Raw genomic sequence first — 23,191 nt, 5'->3', positions numbered from 1 at the left:
CAGGACAAGTGCGCCAAGAAAAAAACCAAAAAGGAACCCCCCCCCCCCCCCCCCCCCCAAAAAAACAATAGGAGTAAACGAACATTTGTATGGCCAGACGACCAAGTTGGATTTTTATTACGGTTAACTATGAAAATTAACTATAAAACCATCAAGTGCCAGGAGAATATAAACTGGGAGTCATGACACTCTGGAGGCCGCAATTGTCGTTTTTGTCCATCTACCCGCGCATGCGCAGAAGAACTATAATATTTACCACGGCCACGTTGTACATGCACAGTAACAGCATTTCTACGTGGTGAAGGGGCGCAAATGCCTTCGGAAAGTTGCATTTTCCTACGTTTCCACAACAACGGAGTTGGAGCATTTTCAAAAACATCCACCATTCAGACATGGCGCTAACAAGCCTTTCACTCAACCCACTTCAAACGTCACGAATGCCAGGACGGCGGTGTCACAGGGAAATACGTATTAAGGAAACGCCATCAGTGTGTGCCGAGAGAATATGTCAGTCTGAGTTATACAGTCTTTCCAAGTCTCCAAAGAAACTATTTAAACGGTACCTTGTAGAAGCCTGGACAGAGGATACCGTCCAGCGTGAGCTGGATGACTCAAAACGCAACCGGGCCTTTATATCGGAATTGATATCGAGGTATTAATACAATGAGAACTCAAGTGGTTAGCCCGAAACGCATGATATAGACAAGGGTAAACAGTCTGCGGCAGAGCTCGCCACTTGTGATCTGATCATCTGAGATGCATGTTAATGCCAGGTGTGAACGCCATTACATATATAAAAACAACGTTTCTATTAATATTTCCAGCAGGATGAAGGTGATTGTGAGTAGACGTCAAAATAAATTAGATTCTGGAGTGTGTGTTTATCATCCAGAGGGAATTGATTGATTTGGAGGTTGTCTTTGGACCATGGCACCGTGGAAAAAGACGTCAGAATTTAAATACACAGACAAGACTTGTTGATCTGATGGATTCCTTGTTGGTTTTTTTGTAAATTTTGTTTTGCTTTGTTTAGTTGTCAGACTCACAAAGGTTTTTGATTTAAAAAATGAATAAATAGCAGTGGTGATGTAATGGGCTCTTCGTGATATCAATGGAAAAAACCTGTTTGGACGCCTGACCATTTTCAAAATACAAACAGTGAGATGTTGATCTGGTAATTTTTCCATGAGCGGGGCCAGCAGAGAAAGCCAGCAGAGGAAGTCTCGCAGCAAATAAAGAAACTTATTTCAGCAAACAATAGCGAAAAAGATCCTACAAATTTATTTGGGCAATTAGGCACTTCAACTTTCTGACACTGTAAATATGTCTCCTTTTTAAAAAGATTAATTAAATACAAAAAACCTAATCACAGAAGAGACCACAAACACATTGCTAGGTCACACCATCAATAGGTCGTCTCAACTTTTGTTGATTTCAATGATTTGTGTTCATCATTTCCCTTCTTGTGATTGCAATGCGCTTTATTGTTTTTCTGTAACACATAAACTAATCAGGTTTCCTCTTAAGGCCTCTTGATCTGTGTTTGGACCGTCCATTCCGGAGCTCTGGTAGACTTCGGAGAGTCTGAATCATCTTTGGGGCTGCACACTTTCATTAGCACAAAGCAGCAACAACAGAAAGTTGATTCGACGCGTAAATATATTTTACACGAGGTCCACGCCGAAGCCAAGAATGTTTGAGAAATTGTGTTTTGGGTGTGTGATTAGGATGACAAACGGTAATGCCTTCGCTCGATCCATCTCTTGGTCAAACTTCATCGTAGACCGTATCAAAATTATTACCTGTGTAAGCATCAACTGCTCCATGAAATATATTCCGACAACAAGGGGTCAAATGCTTGCGAGTTCAAGCTTCGGGGGTTGGCCATCCTTCACTGACGGCTAAATGAAGTGCAGGCATCAGTGATTCCAGCACACAGAAGGGCGTCGACAACCTGACAGCTGTGTCCTTCAAAGAGACAGACGTCTAGATATTAAACGTAATCCAGACGCTTTGTGGGTGAATCTTAGTTTTCTTGGCAGGGAGCACCTTATTCAAATCCATAGGAGACTTCTACAGCACGTTGATCCACTTTTTGCTTTGTCATGGTTTCTTTCTGTAAAACTGAACAATATGATGTGGTCAGAACAGAACAAACATCCTCTCATAAGTATTTCTAATAAAACAAAGGATTTGTCCTTCACGCACTCTCCGCAGTCAGTCGGTCGGGTCTTTCAATATTAGATGGGTGAGTGCGTTCCTGCTCAGCGGCACACAAATTCCAAAAGTCAGATTAAAACGGGCAAACCTGAAAGTGTTTGACGTGAGGGGAAGGGAGCGGGTCGGCTGAATGGGTCAGTGAGCATGTTCCCCCAGTCCGAGGTGTGGATGTGAGGAGGCAGCGCACACAAAAAGACAACGTGATGTTAAACAGTCAGAGAAGGAATATAAGTGAACAGTTTTTATGATCTCAAGTAAAGACGCACACTCGTCTAGTGGCTAGCACTAGCGAGAAGACCCTGGTGTGATTGTGGTCTCTTGGACATGTGAGTGTGTGTGTGGGGGGGGCTTTTTTTGGGTGGGGTGGGAGGTTTTCAACCAGCAGCTCCAGAGTCAAATGAGGCTCCTCAAGCTGCTCTGTGGCGGCTCCCGTAAACTTCCCAAAAAACTACATGTAAATAAAACATTTTGATCTCATTGCTATTTTTACATGACTCAAAATGAGCCTCGTTGACTTAAAAGGGCTTAAGAGAGCGACAATAAACACAAACAGAACAAGTTTTAAAATGGTTAAAACATCTAAAAACTCTTAATGATGGTCAAGCAGCTGAGGCATATCGTTCTTGTCACGAGTGACGGGTGGTGAAAAATGACAACAAATATGAAAACAGCTAAAAATTACATCGAATTTCCAGCGCTAGTTCGGTCATATAGTTTATAGACCCCTGCGCTATCTAAAGCAGGAGTGTCAAACTCATTGTAGTTCAGGGGCCACATACAGCCCAGGATCATTTTGAATCAGCCCGACTGGTAAGATAGAACCTTTAAATTTGTATTCTAAAGTTTTTCACTATTGTGGTGCATATAGTTTTGAAAAAGTCTGTATTTCACAATTTCAACCTGAAATGACTACAATCTCAACATAAAGTTAATTTTGATGACACTTTCCGGTGCAAAATACAGTGAAAAATACCCTCTTAGAACTGCCTTTTGCATGCATACCATTACAAACTCACCCAGACCACGCCACTCGGTTTAAGCTCAAGGGCCTGATGTTTGAAACCTGTGATGTAAAAACATGTTTACGTTATCCTTGGTTATCTAGATTCAGCTGAGATTGTCGCTATGAGTTGGATAAAAGCGTGATACGCAGGTATACGCCGTATACCCACTAGAAAAGGTTCAGAATTTCTGTATACCCACTGAAAAATGCGCAAAGATACTTATCTGCATGGTTTTGTGACATAACTTTCACTCTCCCGTTCATAAATTCGCCTTTTCTGTGTTCCGAAGCGGGCACTTTTGGACCATAGGGGCTTCCGTCAAGCGTGACGCCACCCGACGTAAGTGCTTTAAGTGGTGCCGGTATGCACGAGTACGCAGTACCATCACACGTAATCTCACACTATTATAATAAAGCAGCTGAAGGATCCACACGCTGCACAAGGTGCCTTATGTTACACTGTCCACCTGCCGCACAAAATGTCTGCGCACGCCTCTGAATATTATGTTTTTGTTCATATTTGTATGAGAGACTGACAGCATGTCACCAAGACGAGTACCGGTACTTCTTTATTTCAACTTATAGCACTGCCCGACGTTGACTACTACAGAAGCACACTACAGCTGCAGCTGACGCTCGTTTTAGGGAGTCTGATGACTGTGAAGAGGCCACAGCAGCTTCAACCCATGAAAAGGAAACTTATTTGTCTTGCTTTGTCACTGTTCAGTGGTTAATTAAAGTCCAGCTGTTAAAGGCTGTTATACATCTTGTATTGCTTACAATACATTTACATTTAGACAATACATAACCAGTCTTTCATGATCTCAATTATGTGTGGATGCATACTTTATGCATTAATGAGCATGGTGGTTCTTGTTTGGGGCTGTTTTAGAGAATCTGCTGCTCTGGGAGGGGTGCTGCGGGACAGACGTTGCTCCAGGATGGGGCTGTACGAGGCTGGGATTGGAAAAAATCCGAGTATACCCACTAGAATAAACTAGACTACACCACAGGATAAAAGCGGGTTTTAAAGTTAGATGGAAAGATGTTCAACAGGAGAGCAGGGCAGATGTGAGCTTTTTCCAACCATGCTGAAAGAAAACCTGCTACTTGTATATCATGCGGTGAACACCTCCCAACATTTCCAATGCTGGCCGTTAGTTTCAAAAGTTGCAGCACTCTGACTTTGACAGCAAGTCCACAGCTGTGGCAAACAAATAAGCCAAAGAAGAAAAAACAAAAAAAAACTCCCATCTCCAACAAATTAAAACCATAATTTGTTTTTATTTGGCACGACACAAAAGTGCTTTATGATAACACTGCCCGTGACTAGTCTGGCATTTCATTCATTACACTTGGAAAATTAAAGGTTCGGCATGTCACTCGGTTTGTCTTTGCATTTGGTGCTGCTCAGTAAGGCACTTGACAACCTTAAACTATACATAATCTGCAGATAATTACATCACTGTGCAAAGGTTGGTGAAACGTGTTCGTATGAAGACTTTCAGTCTGCTTTGTCTTTATTGCCTCTACTGTGTTAAGAACTGAACATTGAAGCCATGAGTCCGTGTAGTTTAAAAAAAAACAACAGAAATGTGACAATCATGGGTACGTGTGGTTTATGTGAGAAAACATTTCTGAATGTGGGTAATTGTTTTTGCAGCGTAGACATATAAAACCATGAGTTTTACATGTACCAGAGAAACTCTAACTACATACAAAATCCTATAAACCACAGAATGGTTTTTAAATAAATATGCTTGATTTCTATCTACGTACAAAGTACAAAAACACAGCTTCATCACCTCTCTTGAAATCAATAATTTATCCCTATAAATTGCATTTTTATTGTTGTTATTGCAGACAAAACCCCCAGCTCATAATTTCACATTGTTTGGTCAAATACACAAGTCAATGTCATTGAACAGTTGAAAGCACAACAAATACATTTTTCCTTTTTTTTTTTTTTTTTGTTCTTATAAAAACATGAATGAAAATAAAGAATCTTTGGTAGCTAAGCAAAAATAGAATAACAATGTCTATATATAAAAAAAAAAAATGCATTGAAATACAAAGTAAAAATAAGTAAACGGCTACAGCAAAGGGCCGACAAGGCAGAGAAATCCAGCTTTGACTTAATAAGGAAATGCATGTAAAAAGGAAAAAAAAAAATTATTTATATTTAATATCACAAAAAAAAAAAGAAAAACATTATAAATTAATTGAATCTGTCAGAATGCTCCATCCCGATGCCTTGATGCAATGCAAAGAGAACCACTGAGGTATTTCATCTGGATTACGTTGGGCATCACGCCGGATGCCGGGAGAGACACAAAAGTGCGGAAGTGTTGAATTCATGTCTGCTCCAGGTCTCTGCTGACACCGGACCTGTTTCATTCCAAAATGCTGTTCCCTTCCATCAAGAGCCCTCATTCACATTCCTAATTATCAGGTAGTACTTTTATTTTTCCCCCCTACAGCGGGCACACTAACATTTTCTTCTCACATTTAACTCGTTCTCTTACAAACCGTCGGGCACAGTGCACAGAGAGAGAGACGTCGCCACGCAGTCCTCAATACAGTACTGAAGAATGGAAGAGATCGAGGGCATAGGGAAGGCGGAAAATCATAAAGTCTTTGGATTGAAACATGTCTAGCCTGTCTGCTTCTTGATGGCTATCGATCAACTCGGTAGAAAGAAATACATTAAAAATAATAGTGTTAAAATCTTTCTTTGCAACATACACCCATAAGTTCATATTAAAAAAAAAACCCCCCAAAAAAAACAATTATTGTAAATGTTTCTGTTACGAAAACACAGCAGCAATGATACACCGTCTCTCTCGTGTGGTCACATGTTCACCAATCAGAGATCAGTTTGAGATTCTTCACTTTGTAAACTTTAAGAAAAATACTGCAGTCATGTCAGACGGGAGTGAAAGGAAAACTGCTTTTTGTTTTTAGAGACGCATTTATGCCTGGACAAGGTCAAGTATGAGTACCAACTTAGATACTTGTCCTGAAAACAAGTATTTATTAAATTCCATTAAGCCCATTCATACTCCATACGCAAACGATACTGCTGACGTTGACGACGCATGACATCACGTAATACTCGTCAGGTTCTATCGGGGATCTTAATCGAGTACAAGTGCTCAGTGCAGTATCGGGCCCAATAACCGATACTGTTATCGTTATCGGTACCTTTCTAATCGTCTTCACATTCAACATACTACAAATTCAGAGCGGCCAAAATGAAAACCGAGTTAACACACAGCTGCGTTCGGAAGTGTGTCTTAAAGCCTCCCCACTCTCTAAACTGTCTTCAAAGAAAAGTGCTTTCTCAAGCTTGGCATGAGAAGCAAGGTAGTTGGATTATAGGATTCCTGGGTATATATTGCCCTGAAGCTCCTCAACTGAATCGTACAAGTAAGTTTTTCCCATATGACATGAGCGCAACAAAAGAAAGAGAGCAGCTTTCCATTTTAAAGCCCTTTCTTCACCTCTAGAAACTGATATTGTAGCTCTTCCCAGAACAGATACAAAACACTGTAAAGGCACACCCATGTAATACCCCCAGAACTAACAGGTTTGGACATGTGCATTATATTCTTGTGTTTAACGGTGGACCTCATCTATTCTCAGGATCCACACAGACTGACCAGATTACACCGAAAATGTTGCCGAAGTTTCACACGTTTTCCTGCTACTAATTGATTTGTCCAATGGATGTGTCGTCCATTGTCAGTTACACACTGGCAGTTTTCTTGCTTCCCTTTAGTGAGGGGGGGTTGCAACACTGAGACTTTTCTTTGGTGGGGACAAACAAACATTTGTGAGAGATACTGTGCTGCTCTGGAGGGAAAATATTCTTAGTGGTCAAGTTGAACCCCAACGGGAGTCATTGGAGATCAGACCGTTCCTCTGGCTGATGTTCGACTGAAGCCCAGTGAAAATGACAAGAAGAGGTAGCTGATACCATGAAACCGAGCAGTCTTGCTGCCAACTACAACGCTGCCACTCGGAGCCAGCAAGTTGTTCTGCTGGCATACCGTTGTAGCTAGATCACAAACGCCACGGTTACACCCACTGCCGTTGATATGCTTTTTGCCATTCAAGTCTGAATGAAATTAAATAAAACACTCTGGTTTTCCGCCCATTCTGGTTGAACTCAACCAATTTTGCCTCCAGAGCTGCTCTGCATCTGAGAAACATTTGCCTAAGCACAACACCGCGTGTGTGAAAACAGCCCAAGAGAGCTCAGTGGTAAAAGAGGACTGTAGTCTGTAAGTCATACGTCCAGCACCATATCGTAGTGTGATTCTTTCTTCCTCTTCCCGCATTTGCTTATGAGCACTGTATACAACGTCAACAGTACCACCCAATAACTGGCATAGACGACCGCCCCTATGACCAAAACTAACTTTTCTGATTCGGGAAAGGGTTTTCTCGTCTGCAAAATGACTGTGTATATAATCCCAATGAAAAGGATGGTGAACCAGACTGATATCGGAATCAGACCGATGAAGTTCACGACTACCGTTTTTCTCCCAGAAGTTCCCCATCCGGACTTGTTGATCGTTGCGATCGCAAACATTTTGGCCGGCAACAGGCTTGACATATACAGTACAGAATAGAACGACATGAACACCATGACGATGTTACCTCTGAGGCAGCTGGCGAAGGACGACTTAATCAGTGCCACAGCTTGCACGATGAGTAAAAACAAGAGGATATTCCACAGCCTCCCTATGTAGAAGAGTTGAATTGCAGTGGCAATGAGAAAGAACGGGAAGAAGCCGGTGATCACGGCCTCATAAGTCATCCATAGATGGTGTTTGTGGAACCACATGGAGTTATAGAGCCATTCTCGGAAATACGACTTACTCCATCGAGTCTGCTGATTGAGCCACCGCAGATACGTGATCGGCGTCTCTGTAAGGCACTTTGAACGTGCTGTGTATTTGGTTGCATAGCCGAGGCTGAGAACTCGGTTCGTGAGATGACGATCATCCCCAAAACTGCAGTGAGAGCCCATGAACGTCTGATTGTACCAGTCCTCGAGAAACTCGTGCAGCAGGGAGTTTCGGTACATTCCCAAAGGGCCGCTGATGCACTGAACGCAGCCGAAGTAGGACTGGCAGGCCCGCTCGATGTTGAAGGCCATCCAGTAACGGACGCTGCTCAGGAAGGAGATCCACGACTCGTATTTGTTCAAGATCTACAAAGAGATTGACAGGGGGAAAAGTGACGTTTGGAAAAATAAAATAGATCACGTATTTAGAGAATCTTGCTTTTATAGTTCTACCTGTACGTCTCCTCCCACTCCTCCCACCATAGGGTCTTCTTCTAAAACCTTCACCATCTCCACTGATGATGCCGGGTCCAGCATGGTGTCAGAGTCACACACCTACAAACAAACCAACAAAGCTTCAGCTCCACATTGATTCAATCACACACGTCTACGCTCAATCATGGTTTTCAGTACAAGTCAAATGTGTGAAAGTTTGTCCAAAAAGACACATGAAAAGCAACAGTATGGTGTGAAATCCTCTGCAGCAAAGATCAAACTGACTGCTTTCCACTTCAACAGCCACCCTCTATCACTATCTATTCTCATGTTCATTTGCAGTTCTCCCTGTGTTCTACTATAAATGGCCATTTTCCTGACTTCCAGAATCAGGTGATGAGAACAAATCCCGAGCCCACTCCCTGCTAACAGAACACATCTGTTCCAGGCCGAGCATGATGATAGTGAAAAGGCACGCAACGCTGTCCCTCCTATTCTCTAACGTTGAAGGGTACTGGCACGTTTGCTGGCAGGGATGCACAGAGTTCTTTTGAAATCTCTCTCTAAACAAGTGGTTTGCTGGCAAGCTGCAGGCGGCTGCAGGTGTCGGACAACAACACAACACATCCTGTAACGCAGACTCCTTAAAGATTTTCCCTCATACGTTAATCAGATGTATGTGGCAAGCTGATGGTATGCATATTTCTCCTCTCAGTCATCACGCAACAAGCTATGCTTGAGTTGTAATATAATGAGTATCATTACCACAATGCGTATGTTCAGTTTTGGGTGGTACGGTGATACAGTAGTTCAAACCTGGTGTCCACCATTCAGCGTGTATTGCATGTTCCCCCCTGTGAAGATTTCCTCCAGCAACGACTTCCTTCCACAATCAAAACGGTGTCCTTCTTAATTGGTGATTCTAATTTTTATGGCGCTCGGAACTGGGAAAGACCCTATTTGGAAAGGTCATACTTTCTATGTTACATTGTTCACATGACCATAACTGACAAGAAACATCCAGCAGTGCTGCTTTATTGCTGTTATTAGAGTCCATACGCTGACCAAGATGAATGTATAATTTATCATCACACTACATTAATGCACCCTTGCTTTAAAGTCTACGGTTAACATGCTTACAATATCCCTAACCTCCAATTTCTCAAGGTCAAATTTGATTATGTTCAGGTGGAACCTTTCCAACTTTACAGTTACCATTGGACACACCTTAAAGGTACCATATTAGGCAAAATTCACTTTCCAATGGTTTTCTAACAGTAATATGTGTCTCCACAGCCTGTGTTTGTGGCCTCAGAAGTTAAGAAGGTCTGTCATCGCACTCACTTGCTTAGTCTATTTTGTATAATATGTGTTTATACGGACCAATCAGATATTTTCCCTTCACGATGTCATGTGGGGAAAGAACCGCTCCGTCTGGTAGTGGATACCCACTTTGACCATCCCACAGGTAGATGAGCTCTGCCCTCTAAAATTGCAAGCGAGCGAAAAAAATTTCTCTTCGCAAACACCACCGGAAAACCGATGTGGCGTAGGCGTGGACAGACATAGTTCATTAGCATTTAAAGGTTCAAACACAGAAGCAGCCTGTTCTCAGTAGAGCTCATGAGGGGGACTTTTAGACTTTTAGACTGATACCTATTTGTAATTGTTGAAAAACCGTATAATGTGGGATCTTTAAATTGTTTATTAATGTGTGTTTCTTTAAAGGAGAAGACAAAAATAATGTAAAATAGAACAACGGATAAGACATTAACAGAGACAAACTACCTTGACAATAGGGCCAAATTTCATGGGAACAAACACAAACAGAAATACCTCGGACAGGAACAATAAGTGACTATAGTAAACAAAGCACCAACCACTGGCCTACCACATCCCACAAGGGCCATCTTCTCTCTCAACTTTGGGTTTTTACAAGCAGCTGACTTTGAATGAACTTGGTGATTAAAGCTGGTCACCTGGGAGACACGATGGCGTATGTGGCTATAATAGCATGGTGAGGTTGCAAGGTGGTGTTGTGGTTAAAACTCCCTCATCACAACAAAAAGGGTCCAGTTTGATTGTGGTCTAGGACCTTTCTGTGCATCTCTGTATACATGGGTTTCTACAGGTATTCCAGCTTCTTCTCAACAATAAATGTTTGTTAGATTAACTCGATCCCGAACTCGGATGTCGCATGTAAATAAAACAGATAAGCTGATCTGCATTAGTGAAGCAATTGCACATGAAGTTGCTGATTACTGTTTACCTGAAAAGTACTTTTGTGGTACAAACAAGGTTTGTGTTAAATTGGGAAGAACTAAAATGTTAAACTATGACAACATCACAGAAACTCCCGTGCCTTCACACTCACTTTTTTCCCACTGAAATACACAGATTTATGTGTGTGCCAAAAGGTTTGGATTCATTTCATGATGCTTTGAGAAAATACATCGAGTCATGCTTCGCCTGCATGATGTAACCAGTCACTATGGCTGTAGGTGGCAATATGTCAACACATTGAGCCAAACTGACTAAATGAGAATAGCAGACAGAAAGTATGACGATTAATTCTATTCCCCTGAATAAGAGAAGGCGATCTAGCTTAAGCATACTTCCTATAACATGGCTCTCACGATGAAATCAGGTTTCCAGTACTTCAGCTAATGTGGCGCTTGGCACAGCAATTGTTGCTCTTGTCACTCGTTATATTTCAAGCTCCGCCAAGACACAAAGAAAAAAAGTATTTTTTTCTGCCTACTCAAACCTTACTGTATTTTTAAGTCAACATTTGACATATTTTGAGTTATTTTGGCCCGCAAACAAACATGGTCAAAGTTTCTCTGTCAGTTTTGGGATCCTCCTCCAAATACCGGTCATGTAGAGCAGATCTGTTTTTACAGCAACTCGTAGGCCGCGCTGCCCCTCTTCATGCTACACTTCACAACACGATGCACACGGCCACAGTCCACCTAAAAGCAGGACAAAAGAGTCTTTGAGAAGCGTCCCCCCCCCCCCCCTCCTTCCTTCTTTTCCTCTCTGCAGACATCTCTCTTTCTGTTTGCGCCTCTCTGTCATGAAATCAGTCTAGCTTTTTCTCTTCCTCGGGGTGTCCTCCTCGGATGTCAGCTGTCCTCGTACATGAGGTTGTATTCAAAGAAACGCACAGGAAGCATTCAAAAATTGCATGAATGAAAAGACCTTTCTAATTTGTTTTTTTATTATTTTAGGTTAAGTTTTGTCTAATTTGTCTCACACCTTGTGTTTTAAGATTTTAGATAGTGTCACGCCTTGTGGTGTTTATATAGTTGGAGTTTCAAAAGTAAAATGCAACAAAATAAGTTGTTCTTTGAATCCAATCAGTGTCGTTTCGTGATCACCGTCCATTAACTGTTTATCACATAAAACTGAAAACTTTGCATGCATTTTTCTGTTTACACGACGATGATGCTAGGTGCCACTGAAAGCGTAACTTTTTCAAAACAGGGTGGAACTTTTTGAAAATGCTTCGTCTCTGTCTCTGCTGAAATGGGGGGAAACGCAACTTTTTGAAAATGGCTCTAAAGGTGGAACTTTTTGACCACTAACTAGGTCTCGGTGGAAAAATGTAACTTTTTGAAATGACAATGTTTTCATATGAAAAACCACTGAAGCCACTGAAAAAGTAACTTTTTGAAAACGTTGCAACTGTGCATGTGCACCCCCTAGGGGCCCTACATTTAAACTACATTGTTTTCAGTGTTTCTGCCGTTTCTGTGTAAACGGACATTGTTTTCAACAACATTGCTGTGTGAACAAGAATCTTTACTTAAACAAAAACGCAAAAAACAATGACTTTTCACTTTAAACATTATCGTGTAAATGTGAAATTTGTCTGAAACGAAACTAAAAAAGAAACACACAGCAACGTTTCAAGTAAAAGCGTGCTTTTACTTGAAACGTTGCTGTGTGACTCAGAAGAAACCTTTATTGGGTCCCAAGCTGACTCACTGCTGCTGATTCTCAACATACCACTGACTCATATCATTTCACAATACCCCGTTGCAGCTGCTTTCAGCCCTGTCTGGCTGATTTTATGTCTCATTATTATATCTGAAATTATACAAGCATTGACACACATAGTAGTGTTTTTGGATTACCACTATGGCTCCGAGCCGAGCTGAGCTGTCACCACTGTGTGGGTCTGATTGGCTTAATCACTTCAGAGGAGTTATATAGATTTGTTTGGAGAAAGATGATCTTTGTTTGGGAAAGAGACAGTTTTGATTACAACGAAAGAAAGCATAAAAAATATGATATGGAATAAGGTTTTTGTAAGGATGCTAAAGTAGTTTGCTGGGAATCAATGAGGCACTGCTCCTCCTGGCAACAGAAGCCTAGTGAAAGGGTAACTATTAAGACAATCGCTTAATGTTAAAGCTAACAAGCAGCCAGTGGGCAGGACACACAGAAAAGTGCTCTGCGATGCTCCAACTTTCATATATGACAAATATTAAAAATTAGAGGTTCATCATCAGTTAATATCAAATATTCTTCCCACATAAACTGATTGGTCTTATCCTCACCTGCACATAGTCCACACTCCTTCCGAGCGCTTTGAAGGCCGTGTACATGACCTCCCTCTTCCCCCCCCACTTCTGCATGACACACACACACTTGTTGTTCAGCACCAGCCTGGCGACTTGCTGGAGGCTCTCGGCGTAGCTCTCGTCCGTCTCGTCGGGGCCCCGGGCGTGATAGTTACTCCGCCAAACATACGTGGCCGATTTGTCCCATCCCATGATCTCCTTGAAAATATCCATCATGTACAGGTCATCGTTTGAGTTCCCGTCGATCACCATGATCACCTTGATCCCCGGGTAGGTCAGCCTCTTGACGGACACCAGGCACTTCCTCAGGTAGTTGGGGTCCTCCTGATACGCCGCGATGCACAGCGCCAGCGACTTGTTCAGTTTGATGGGCGTCTCCAGGGAGCGACGCATGTTTCTGTGTTCCAGGAGCGCAAACAGGCTCTGGATGATGAGGTGGACCACCAAGATGGCGCCGTACAGGCCGAAGGAGAGGTGATTGCCCGCCGTGGTGAAGAACTGGTAGCCCATGATGTAGGCAGTGGAGATGCCGACCAGGAGGGACACACCGAACATGGTGGTCCCGAATATCCTCAGGTATGTCAGGACTCTTTGACACTTCATCTACCGACAAAAGAAAAAGGTTCAGTTTAGAGAGTGTGCGGTAAACTTCAGCAATTTATTAAATGAAAATCAACATCAAATCAACTTTGATGGGCTTGGTGTGCAGAATGTCATGCCAACCAAGAGCTTTGAGCCGTACAAACCCTTATGAAATACAAGAAATGCTCATACACAGCATTTTCCATCATGCTATGGCACACACACACACACACACACACACCACTATATTGTTTTGCTGGAGGAAAGCGGCAGGTAGTGAAAGCAGTAAAGTTTCTCCTTGTTTTGCCCTCTCCTTCACCCTCTGCCTCCCTCCACCCCTCCCCAAAATCCCGTCTAAATGTCAGACGGTTGTGAGTAGCCGATTGTTCCAACTCTCCTTTCTAGTGTGGGTGGGCACGCGTTACAAGATTTCTTGACCTAATTAAGCAACAAGCTGGCTGCCCCGGCCCGCCCGAGGAAAGAATAATGGCAGTTATGGATTTATTTTTTTTCCACTGTACAGTAAATTTAAAAGGGTTTTGAGTTGAACGCCATATAAGGAGCTCGGATCATGAACCATTATTGTCTCTCTTTTTATGAGGGGGGGGGGGGGGGGGGGGTAGAAGGGTATGGGGGTACTGATAAAGAACATCTCCCGCTTTCTGTGTCTAAACTGTGCAACAACAAAATAAAAAAAAAAGTCTTGGGTGAAAGCTTCCCTGCTGCACAGGCCTCTGCTCTCACTCCTGAAGTTTAGTTTCCAGCCCTCATTATGTTGCTACCGCCATCTGTTTGGCAGACCGGCGGAGACCCACTCAGAGTGGCTCGGCTCAACGCGGAGCGGACCACCCTGTGATGTCATCTGTTTATATCTCCGTGGGAAGAAGAAGAAGGAGAAGGAGAAGGAGAAGACATGAGCTTTTTAGAATCTTCTAATGCTGCACGTGTGCCTCGTCCCTGGCTGAGACTCCCTGTAGACGGCATCGCAACTAAAATCACTCTTGACAGACGACGCATAGACGAAGATGTGCAGTGAAAGTGAGGCTGGGCGTCAAAAGGACCTTTCGACTTGACCAAGCTCTCGAAATTCTCAAGACAATAGGGCGCCCCCTTGTGGGACAGTTCTTAGTCATAGCTGTGTGCAGCTTCCTTGATGTCACGTTCGGCTGATTGCATGAGAAATACATCATAACAAATGTATAGGGAACACGCATGTACGTTAGATGGAGGACACGCTGTAAAACCATCAAACAGAAAGTATGTAAAGACGAGCGGCGTTTGTGATCTGGCAAGGGTTATTCACGCCACACCTAAGACAGATGGAGGGAGGGGAAGCAGAGAGACAGAGACAGACAGACAGAGACAGACAGACAGAGTGGTGGATACATGTAGTATAGAGAATGAAAAACAGGCAGAGACAAGAAGACATGCGACAACGAGTAATAGAGGAGACATACACACACACCCACACACACACACACACACACCCACACACACACACACACACACACACACACACACACACACACACACACACACACACACACACACACACACACACACACACACATTGGCACAGACACAATGCCTTGTTCATTTGATCACTGGATGAGAAGGCCACAGTGAGTGTAGCAGGCCTCCTCTGGCACGTGGCAAGGCTCTTAACGTCAACCACTCATTTACAAGACCCCAGACACACACACACACACACACACACACACACACACACACACACACACACACACACACACACACACACACACACACACACACACACACAAAACCTTTCTACAACAGTGGAGAGAGAGAAAGAGAAATGTCTGTAAAAATCCACATTTTAATTGCTTTAAACTGACTTCTCTCAGTTCCTACATTGTTTTACAGCTATATAAGGTAGTGCAGAGTAAATTCCTCCACCACATCTTTATTCACCCACTTAAAGCAAACCACTTTCTCGAGGAGAACATTTCTCAGCATTACTGTGCTATCAAAGCCAATGTTCACTGTTTTAACAAATGTTGGTTCACATCAATGTGAAACCGCATTCGGCTCGAGCTGAGCAGACTTTTGTCAACTCCTCACTGCGAACCAGCTGAGGAAGTGCAGCTTTTACAGGTCAAGTCAATTCACTGAGACGCTTTTGCTCTTTGAGGCGGCGCAAACGCCACTCCGCGTGTGCGATGAAGGGTGAAAAAGGTCAGCGCGACAATTAGCTCAGAGAGACTAAGAGTCGGTCATAGCGCTGCTCCGATATCGGACCGGGTCCCCGAGGAATGTCCACTATAATCAGAGCAGCGTCTGTGGAGGTGGACACACACAGATGACCTGGATGATGTCATTTTCAAGTAGTGTGTATCTTTTGCGTGCCAATGTGCGTCTGTGTGAGCCGAAGGTGTTATTAACACACGCTGATGATATCACTCCGGCTTTCTGTTTGTTTTGATACCGTGATGCATGTGGAGCGATAACGCCCCAATCGCTTTATTGTGTTTTTGCACGTGCGTGTGCGTGTGCACCCAACCTGAGCGTGACCCCCGGGTTGGACGCTGACGGAGTCTCCCTCTGACGTCATTAACGGCCTCTGGAGTTCAACTCCCGTCTCAGGAGTAACATCACAACTTCGTGGATGCGCAAGTGATAGTAAGTCAGTGAGCGAGTCAACGAATGAATGAATAAATGACTGAACGGCCCAAATGTACACAGCTGAATCCTTTTTTAGAGAGAATATCTGGCGGTTTGAAATCAATTTTGGTGTCAGTATTTTACAGTCAAACAATACACTGCTGGATGGACTGGCTCAGGATGACTGCTCAGTTCGAAGCAGTTTTTTCTTTTTGTACTCATTGACGTGTTGAAGAATCTGCATTTCCTTCCAGAGCGGACGAGAGAACGAGATGTACAGAATGTGTGTGGTCCTTTAAGATACCACTGACCAGTGTGAAAACATAGAGCTGCATGGATATATTCCATTTTGTGCTCTTTATTATATTTTACATTCATCGTAATCAGGAAGTGTCTAGATGTAAAAATCATGTTTATGTATCTTGTCGTACGTGTCGAGACGCCTCATTCACATCAGGAATCCACCTGTGCAATATTTTTTGTATTTGACATATATTTACCTACTTTCGTTTTAGCTATCTTACTTATTGTTTTTCTGTTTCAGTGGTTTTAATTTTGCCTGTATTGTTTGTAACTATATTAGCAATTTCAGCTTTGTTAACCCTTTAATTGTTTGCGAGCATTTTTAGGTCCAGTTTACCGTATTTTCAGGACTATAAGTGGCTTTGTTTTTCCATAGTTTGGCTGGTCTGACTTATAGTCAGGAGAGAGTTATATATGAAGAATATATCACAAACACAGAGGAAGTCCAAGCTGTTAGCATCGATGCCTAGTGGACCCAAGTGATGGGGAAAAAGGACAAAAAAGTGTGAATGTAGTGACAATTGGTCCTGAGAGGTCACACGTCACAGTGGGGCTGGCGTGTTACTGGAGAGGGATCAAAATTGCCCCCAATGGTCATTTTCACACCAAGTCAAGATGGAATACCTTGCCTTTCCAGATTAAATGTCTGTTCTAGGTCTTGGATTTTGTGAAAATAATTTCTAAATAAATGCAATTTATAGTCCAGTGCGAGTTATATATGCTTTTTTGCTCTTCATGACAAATGTTTTGACTGATGTGACGTATACTCCGAGGTGACTCATAGTCTGGAAAATTTGCTACATGGCAACTTTTGTTTTAAGTTAAAAAGGAAAACTTTCACTGCTTGGAGCCACTGAAAATGCAACTTTTTGAAAATGTTGCTAATGCGCATGCACGCCACTCGTGGCTCTACATGAAAACGACATCATTTTCAGCGTTTGTGTCATTTTCCGTGCAAACAAACATACATTTTTGAAATGACAACCCAAAAACGATGCCTTTTGACTTGTCATGTGAAGAATAGTGTGAAGCAGCTTGTGATCGGCGTAGTTTACATCAGTGATGGTTGATTCTGTGGGAAAGAGGAGACTGTGTACCAAACTTTAGGCCCATCCTATCACCTCCAGAGAAAATAATAGAGAAAAAAAACAACCTTTACTTAAACCTGGGCTTTCCGATTACAGAAGAGGAAAATTCAAACTTTTATCATGGCACTACCGTCTTTTCATGTGTTTGGAAAGATGAAATGCTTTTGATTGAAACTGCTGAATCAGCATTTTTATCCTGAGCCAGATTCGTAGTGCTGTAGTCAAAATTGAAATGTGTGGTATTATCCCAAGAAAATCAGGAATACAGTGAAATACGGGACCCATTGTGGTCCTCAGGCATAATAAGTGATTTATAACAGCCAGGGGAATCACCACATGTTGTTATAAACCTTATGCATGTTATGTAACAGTGAGCAGCTGTCAGGTATATATGTGCCTTGTCTGGGTAAATGAGAACGCCATTAAGTCTCCCAGTTGCTGAACACCGGCCATGTGTATGACTGCATGTGTGTGTATGTGAGCTCAGCATAATGTGCACAGCATGTGTGTTTCAGCCATGGCGTGCACGTGCGCACAGGAAAGAGGTGTGTGAGTGTACGTGCGCTGCAGCGAGGAGGAGATGGCTTTGACTCAACTCACATGAGGGCAGTAGAAAGCCTTTCGGGGTTCCAGTTCAAGGCCTGTGATGGGATGTAAAGTATAACAAGGCTCGCCAGGGTGGACCGCGCACGCATGCACATCCCCATCGCATTCGTGTGTACGGGCCCGTCGTCACTCGTACGCTCAGCAGAGAGCGTAAATCTGAAGCGGAGCCAAGAAAGACAGCTCGCTGGTCTGTGTGGAGCTGAGATAACATAAAGCTTACATCTTTATGTTGGTGTGACTAAGCAGTAACTGGCTGGAAGTGTAACACTCGCAAATCAGCGTTTCTGGCTGGATGAGCGCCGTTCACAAATCAAACTTTAACGTCGTGAGCCAGCTTGCACTCTGAATACCGTTGAAGCACGAGCAAGAACTTTAATTTAATGATTTAAAGTCCATTACTCACAATCAGGTTGCAATCTGCATCAATCCCCAGTGGGTACCGACTAATAATAATCTGATTTTAATTTCATTTACGGTTTGCTGAAGCCTCTTGATCGACTGAGGGAACACTGAACAAGTTTTATGTTGCCACCAAGACAGCATTAGAAAAACAGACCTGCTGAGGTCATGTACACCTTTGAAATCTCAAGTGCGTGATGTTCTGCCAGGAGACGTAAAAACTACACAACGGAGAGACGCGCAGTCTGGAACGCCAACAAGCAACGCGTATAGCGAGCGTATGTGTGCATAAGAGCTGCCGTGGCGCGTCCCTGTACGCGGGCCGAGGAGAGCTGCAAAAAAAAAAAAAAAAAAAAAAGGCTGGGGCGTGTATTTGAAAGGCATTAAATGTGGAGACGACCCTCAAGACAGTTGCAGCAGGATGCAGGAATGGCTCACGTGTTCCTCGGTGGATGACGAGGCAGAGGAGAGGGAGCAGCTGGGAAAGACTCGAGAGTTGGCTGCTGTCTTGGGCCAGACACACACACACACGCACGCACGCACGCACGCACACACACACACACACACCCACACACCGCTCAAGGCTGAATCTCTGCTCTCTGCCAGCTCCCATCAGCTGCTTTCGTTCAGAAAAGCTGCAAAAATGTGCTGTTCTTCTTGATGAAATATAATCAATGATGCTAAATCTGATTGGTCTTTTGGTGTCCAGACATTTATGTACTTATGTTCATGTTAATAACAAACCCGTGCTTCTCCAAGCGGGAGCCATGCGCTATAAATAAAAAAAACCTCTAAATTAAGTGAAAGGTCAAGTGGATATTAAAAGGCACTGCTTGGAAGTGTGTGACCATCCTCACCTCCCACCCCCTCCTGAACCCCCCCCCCCCCCCCCCCCCCCCCCCACCACCACCTCCTCTCTTCCTCATGGATTCACAGTGCACTGTTGTAGCCATTATAAGAACCAGAACTAAACAGTACCACCACCCACTGCGCTACATCGCCCTACTACTTACATGATTGGAATCAGGTGGACAAGGCCACAACTGGCAGTGGTGCAATGTTACAGAGGAGGTGCTTTTAACTTCCTTTTCCTCCGTCCTCTCATGGCTCCCTCCTCGCTCACCTTCTGCCTGCTATTACAATCAGGTGTTATAAGACTGTACGCAGTAATGGGCAAAGGTTGCAACATCACCGCCGAGTGTTTCGCATTTGCTGGGTGTCATCTTCTCCCTCTGTTACTGCATGACTTGTGCAAGCCGTGCTGTTTGGTGTTCTGGCGAGGCTTCTGCCTTCGACTCATCCCCTCAGTAGGAAGACGAGTGGATGAGAGGAAGTGGTACGACATGGAGAGCGACGGCATTGAGAGCAGCATCAATGGGAGCTGTATCGAGAGACTGAAGCATGGAGGAAGGCGGAGAAGGACCGGAGGCACGGCAGTAGTGGGGTTGGCTCTCCTCACTGCCAGCTGAGGTACTGGAGCTGCGCCACTGTGGCAGACTCCGAGAAGCCAAAGTACAGATGTGGCTCAGCCGGGAATGCTTCCCCCCCTTATTCCCACTTCAGCCATTCATTTGAGTGATCATCTGTTTGCTTTTCTTCCCTACTCAGCATTTACACAATAAGAATGAACGTGACTGTTGAGTCTTGGTGCTGTCATGAATACAGCTTCTGTTGGGATTCTCCTCCTTCCGAAGGTCTTCAGATCTGTCCGCCGCAAAGAGTGCAAAAAGAAAAAAAAAAGGACTTCTGCTTGTCTCTGTGTGTTATCCATTGAAGCAGCACTTCTCCGGTCTGGCAACGGTGTGCTTTCAGCAGGGCTCCAAAATAAATGCCTTCTATTCATAGTTAATGTGGTTAAGAGATAACATGAAGACACTTGAGGGGTGAATGAGAAGATGATCGGAGGTACTGAAGAAGAAAGACAGACCGGGACTGTGGTTTAGATTCAGAATTGCAAACATTTTTGCCTTCTTTAGTGAGATTTCTGACTCGTGATGACAATAAGAAAGGAGAAGTGATGTACGAGAGCCAAGAAAACCTGAGGAACAGCTCCTTCAACACAGCTTACATTGTGCTGCTCCTAATTCTGCTTTATGGCACACTGTAACTGCCCGATCCGTGCATTAACACTGGCATCAGCTCTCTTCATGATACGCTGTGTGACTCAGTGTGAGGTAGTGGGGGTCTAACTGAAACCCTCTCCGACGTCCAAATTTTGGCTTTTATTGGCTGGTTACTGTGGCGCTTCACTCTTTCTATACCAGGGGAACCTGGAAAAAAAACAAAAAAACTGAGGGTATTAATGCACAAAATAGCTGAGGTTGTTTGGGAGGGGATACTCAATGCGCTTTCATACTAACTTCAATAGTTATCCTTTGCCAGCCTCAAGCCCCAAAGGCCCCATACAGTGAAGGCCCCCTTGCTGGGAGCAGTAATGGCACGTGAGACTTGTTGTGGGCCCTAATGGAGGCCAGCCATGGAATGCTTTCCTCTGTTAGGCAGTAAACTGCACTAAACTCTGCATGGAAGAACATCCTGCAAGCACAGATGAGTCGGCAGTTTGACTGTCACAAAAAAAAAAAGTCCTTTTTTATCCTGTTTCTAACCTCAGCAAAGAGCCGTAAGCTCACCCCACCTACAAATAAAATATCTGCTTTAGTGTTTAACTCCACTTAAAAGCATTAAACTTGGGACTGTACACTGAGGACTGCATTCAGCTTGGGAACTCCCTGCACGACAGATCAGGAAATGCATGCTGGCATGAATCTGGATGCAAGTCGACATAAGCAGAAAGCCTGTGCATGCACTGAACATGCAAGAAAGATGTGCGTCTGTTGCTGCAAATTTTAAATTACTAAGTGGAATGCTGATTAGTAAGGGAAGAGACTGGAGGGGCCATTTCTCATGTGTAATGCTGTAATAACTGCATCACTAAAACTGATGGTTATTTCCACATTTTACTTTGTTTAAAAACAAAAAAAAAATGTTTGTTTAAAAAAAGAAAAATGCATCATTAAAAAGGATATTCTAGGTCAGTAGGAAGTAGATTGCACGTGTAGGATGGAAATGTCACTGTAAATGATTGATAAATGTCCGGAATTCTCCCACATACAGTATAACTCACAGATGGGCATTCCTCGTGTGGGATGGGGAAGAGCCATCAGTGGTATCTGTGCACCGAGGGGTTTGAGGAGGCGGGTGGAGGAAGGGAATATGACAAAGGAGCATGGCAGATGTTCATTTGCATTTACATGCATAATCCAGCTAATGTGGTGGGCGTGTATAGAAGATATGATATTAAAAAAAGGGAGGTGAAAAGTGTGTAATAGGGACCACTTGTCTTAAGTTGTCCGGTCATGCTTTGAGGTTAAAGGGGATGAATGAAATTCAGCCACAATATATTCACAAAATTGTACAATTAGCCAAAAATGTAAAGACTTTTCATCCATCTCCTCTGCGTAATTCTCCCTCTGCCACTCCAGGCGTCAAATTACGCGCTCCCACCAAAAGGCAAACTGAACCCAGCCCTCTCATTGGCTCACATATCTCACGTAATGACGCACAGCTTCTTGCGTCATCAATTTGGTTTATTCTCAAACTATAATAATAGTTTCGGGCCAAGTGAAGTTTTACGCTGTAAAGAAATCTGGATATAATCTTTCCAAGTAGTCGTCACAATACGACATCTGGCACAAGGAGGCATGTGCAGATGTTTGGACAAATTAATCCTCTGAAACATATAAAATGTAAGAAGATGTCAGTGAACACGTGCGTGAAGATGCTGAGATGTGATGAGCAGCACTTGTTGGAAATAAACGGACATAAATTGCGCGCAACTTTTAACCTCTCTCAATCTTCGATAGTGGGAGAAGTGTGACAATGACATTAGTTTTGAGATTGTGCGTAATTATTTCCTATACATTTCCTGCATGTGAATGAGTGTCATCCAACAGAAACACTTATCAGTGTCTGTGTGTGTCTTTTCCCGTGTCGCCCGACCCAACGGTCCCAGGACGCCTACCTTGACGCGGCTGCTGTCTCCTCGGTCGTTCTTGAGGGTGGATGCGGTCAACTCAGCCGGTTCTGGTGCCGATCCACGGGCAGAAGAAAAAGAAGCGGCAGAGCTGGAGTTGTAGAGAAAGTCATTAATCCGCTTGATGTGGTCCTCATTCAAAGCAGGAAAATTAAAAAAAAAACAAAAAAACAACTAACAAACAAGAATCGTCCCTTTTTCAAAGCAATGAGGAGTGCGCGTCCTCTAACTTTTTACAGTCTGTCTGCAGTCATTAACCAGGGACCACATGTATCTTTGGTGTACAAACATCTTGTCAGTCAGCTTTGGCACCACTTTTGCTTGAAAAAAAAAGAAAAGACAAGAAAAAAGTATAAATAAAATAGACTTTAAAAATGATAAATATATTTCTCCACCTTCTGACAGTTTCATTCATTCTTTAAACGACTTTAGAAAAAAAAAGAAAAGTTTCAAAAA

General features: G+C 43.3%; 1 protein-coding gene across 1 annotated transcript; it reads right to left on the bottom strand.

Annotated features, from left to right (window-relative positions):
* Nucleotides 1–6,076: 6,076 nt before the first annotated feature.
* On the bottom strand, nt 6,077–22,842 carry has2 (hyaluronan synthase 2). Its single transcript, XM_080472394.1, has 4 exons — nt 22,724–22,842; nt 13,079–13,705; nt 8,532–8,633; nt 6,077–8,444 (listed from the first exon to the last, which is right to left on the bottom strand). The coding sequence occupies exons 2-4, from the start codon at nt 13,703–13,705 to the stop codon at nt 7,515–7,517; spliced, it is 1,659 nt and encodes a 552-aa protein (XP_080328520.1). The 5' UTR covers nt 22,724–22,842; the 3' UTR covers nt 6,077–7,514.
* Nucleotides 22,843–23,191: the final 349 nt, after the last annotated feature.

The sequence above is a fragment of the Lipophrys pholis genome, assembly GCF_963383615.2.
Source record: "Lipophrys pholis genome assembly, chromosome: 9".
Taxonomy (NCBI): Eukaryota; Metazoa; Chordata; class Actinopteri; order Blenniiformes; family Blenniidae; genus Lipophrys; species Lipophrys pholis.
Note: the sequence above shows the minus strand (reverse complement) of the source record. Positions and strands in the feature narration are given on the sequence as shown.

What these genes read in the sequence shown, in the direction of transcription:
- has2 (XM_080472394.1), bottom strand. Translation starts at nt 13,705, where the DNA reads ATGAAGTGTCAAAGAGTCCTGACATACCTGAGGATATTCGGGACCACC. An exon ending in GGAGTGTGGACTATGTGCAG is followed by an intron (nt 8,634 to 13,078) that starts GTGAGGATAAGA and finishes GTTTGTTTGTAG; the next exon opens with GTGTGTGACTCTGACACCAT. An exon ending in GAGTGGGAGGAGACGTACAG is followed by an intron (nt 8,445 to 8,531) that starts GTAGAACTATAA and finishes ATCTCTTTGTAG; the next exon opens with ATCTTGAACAAATACGAGTC.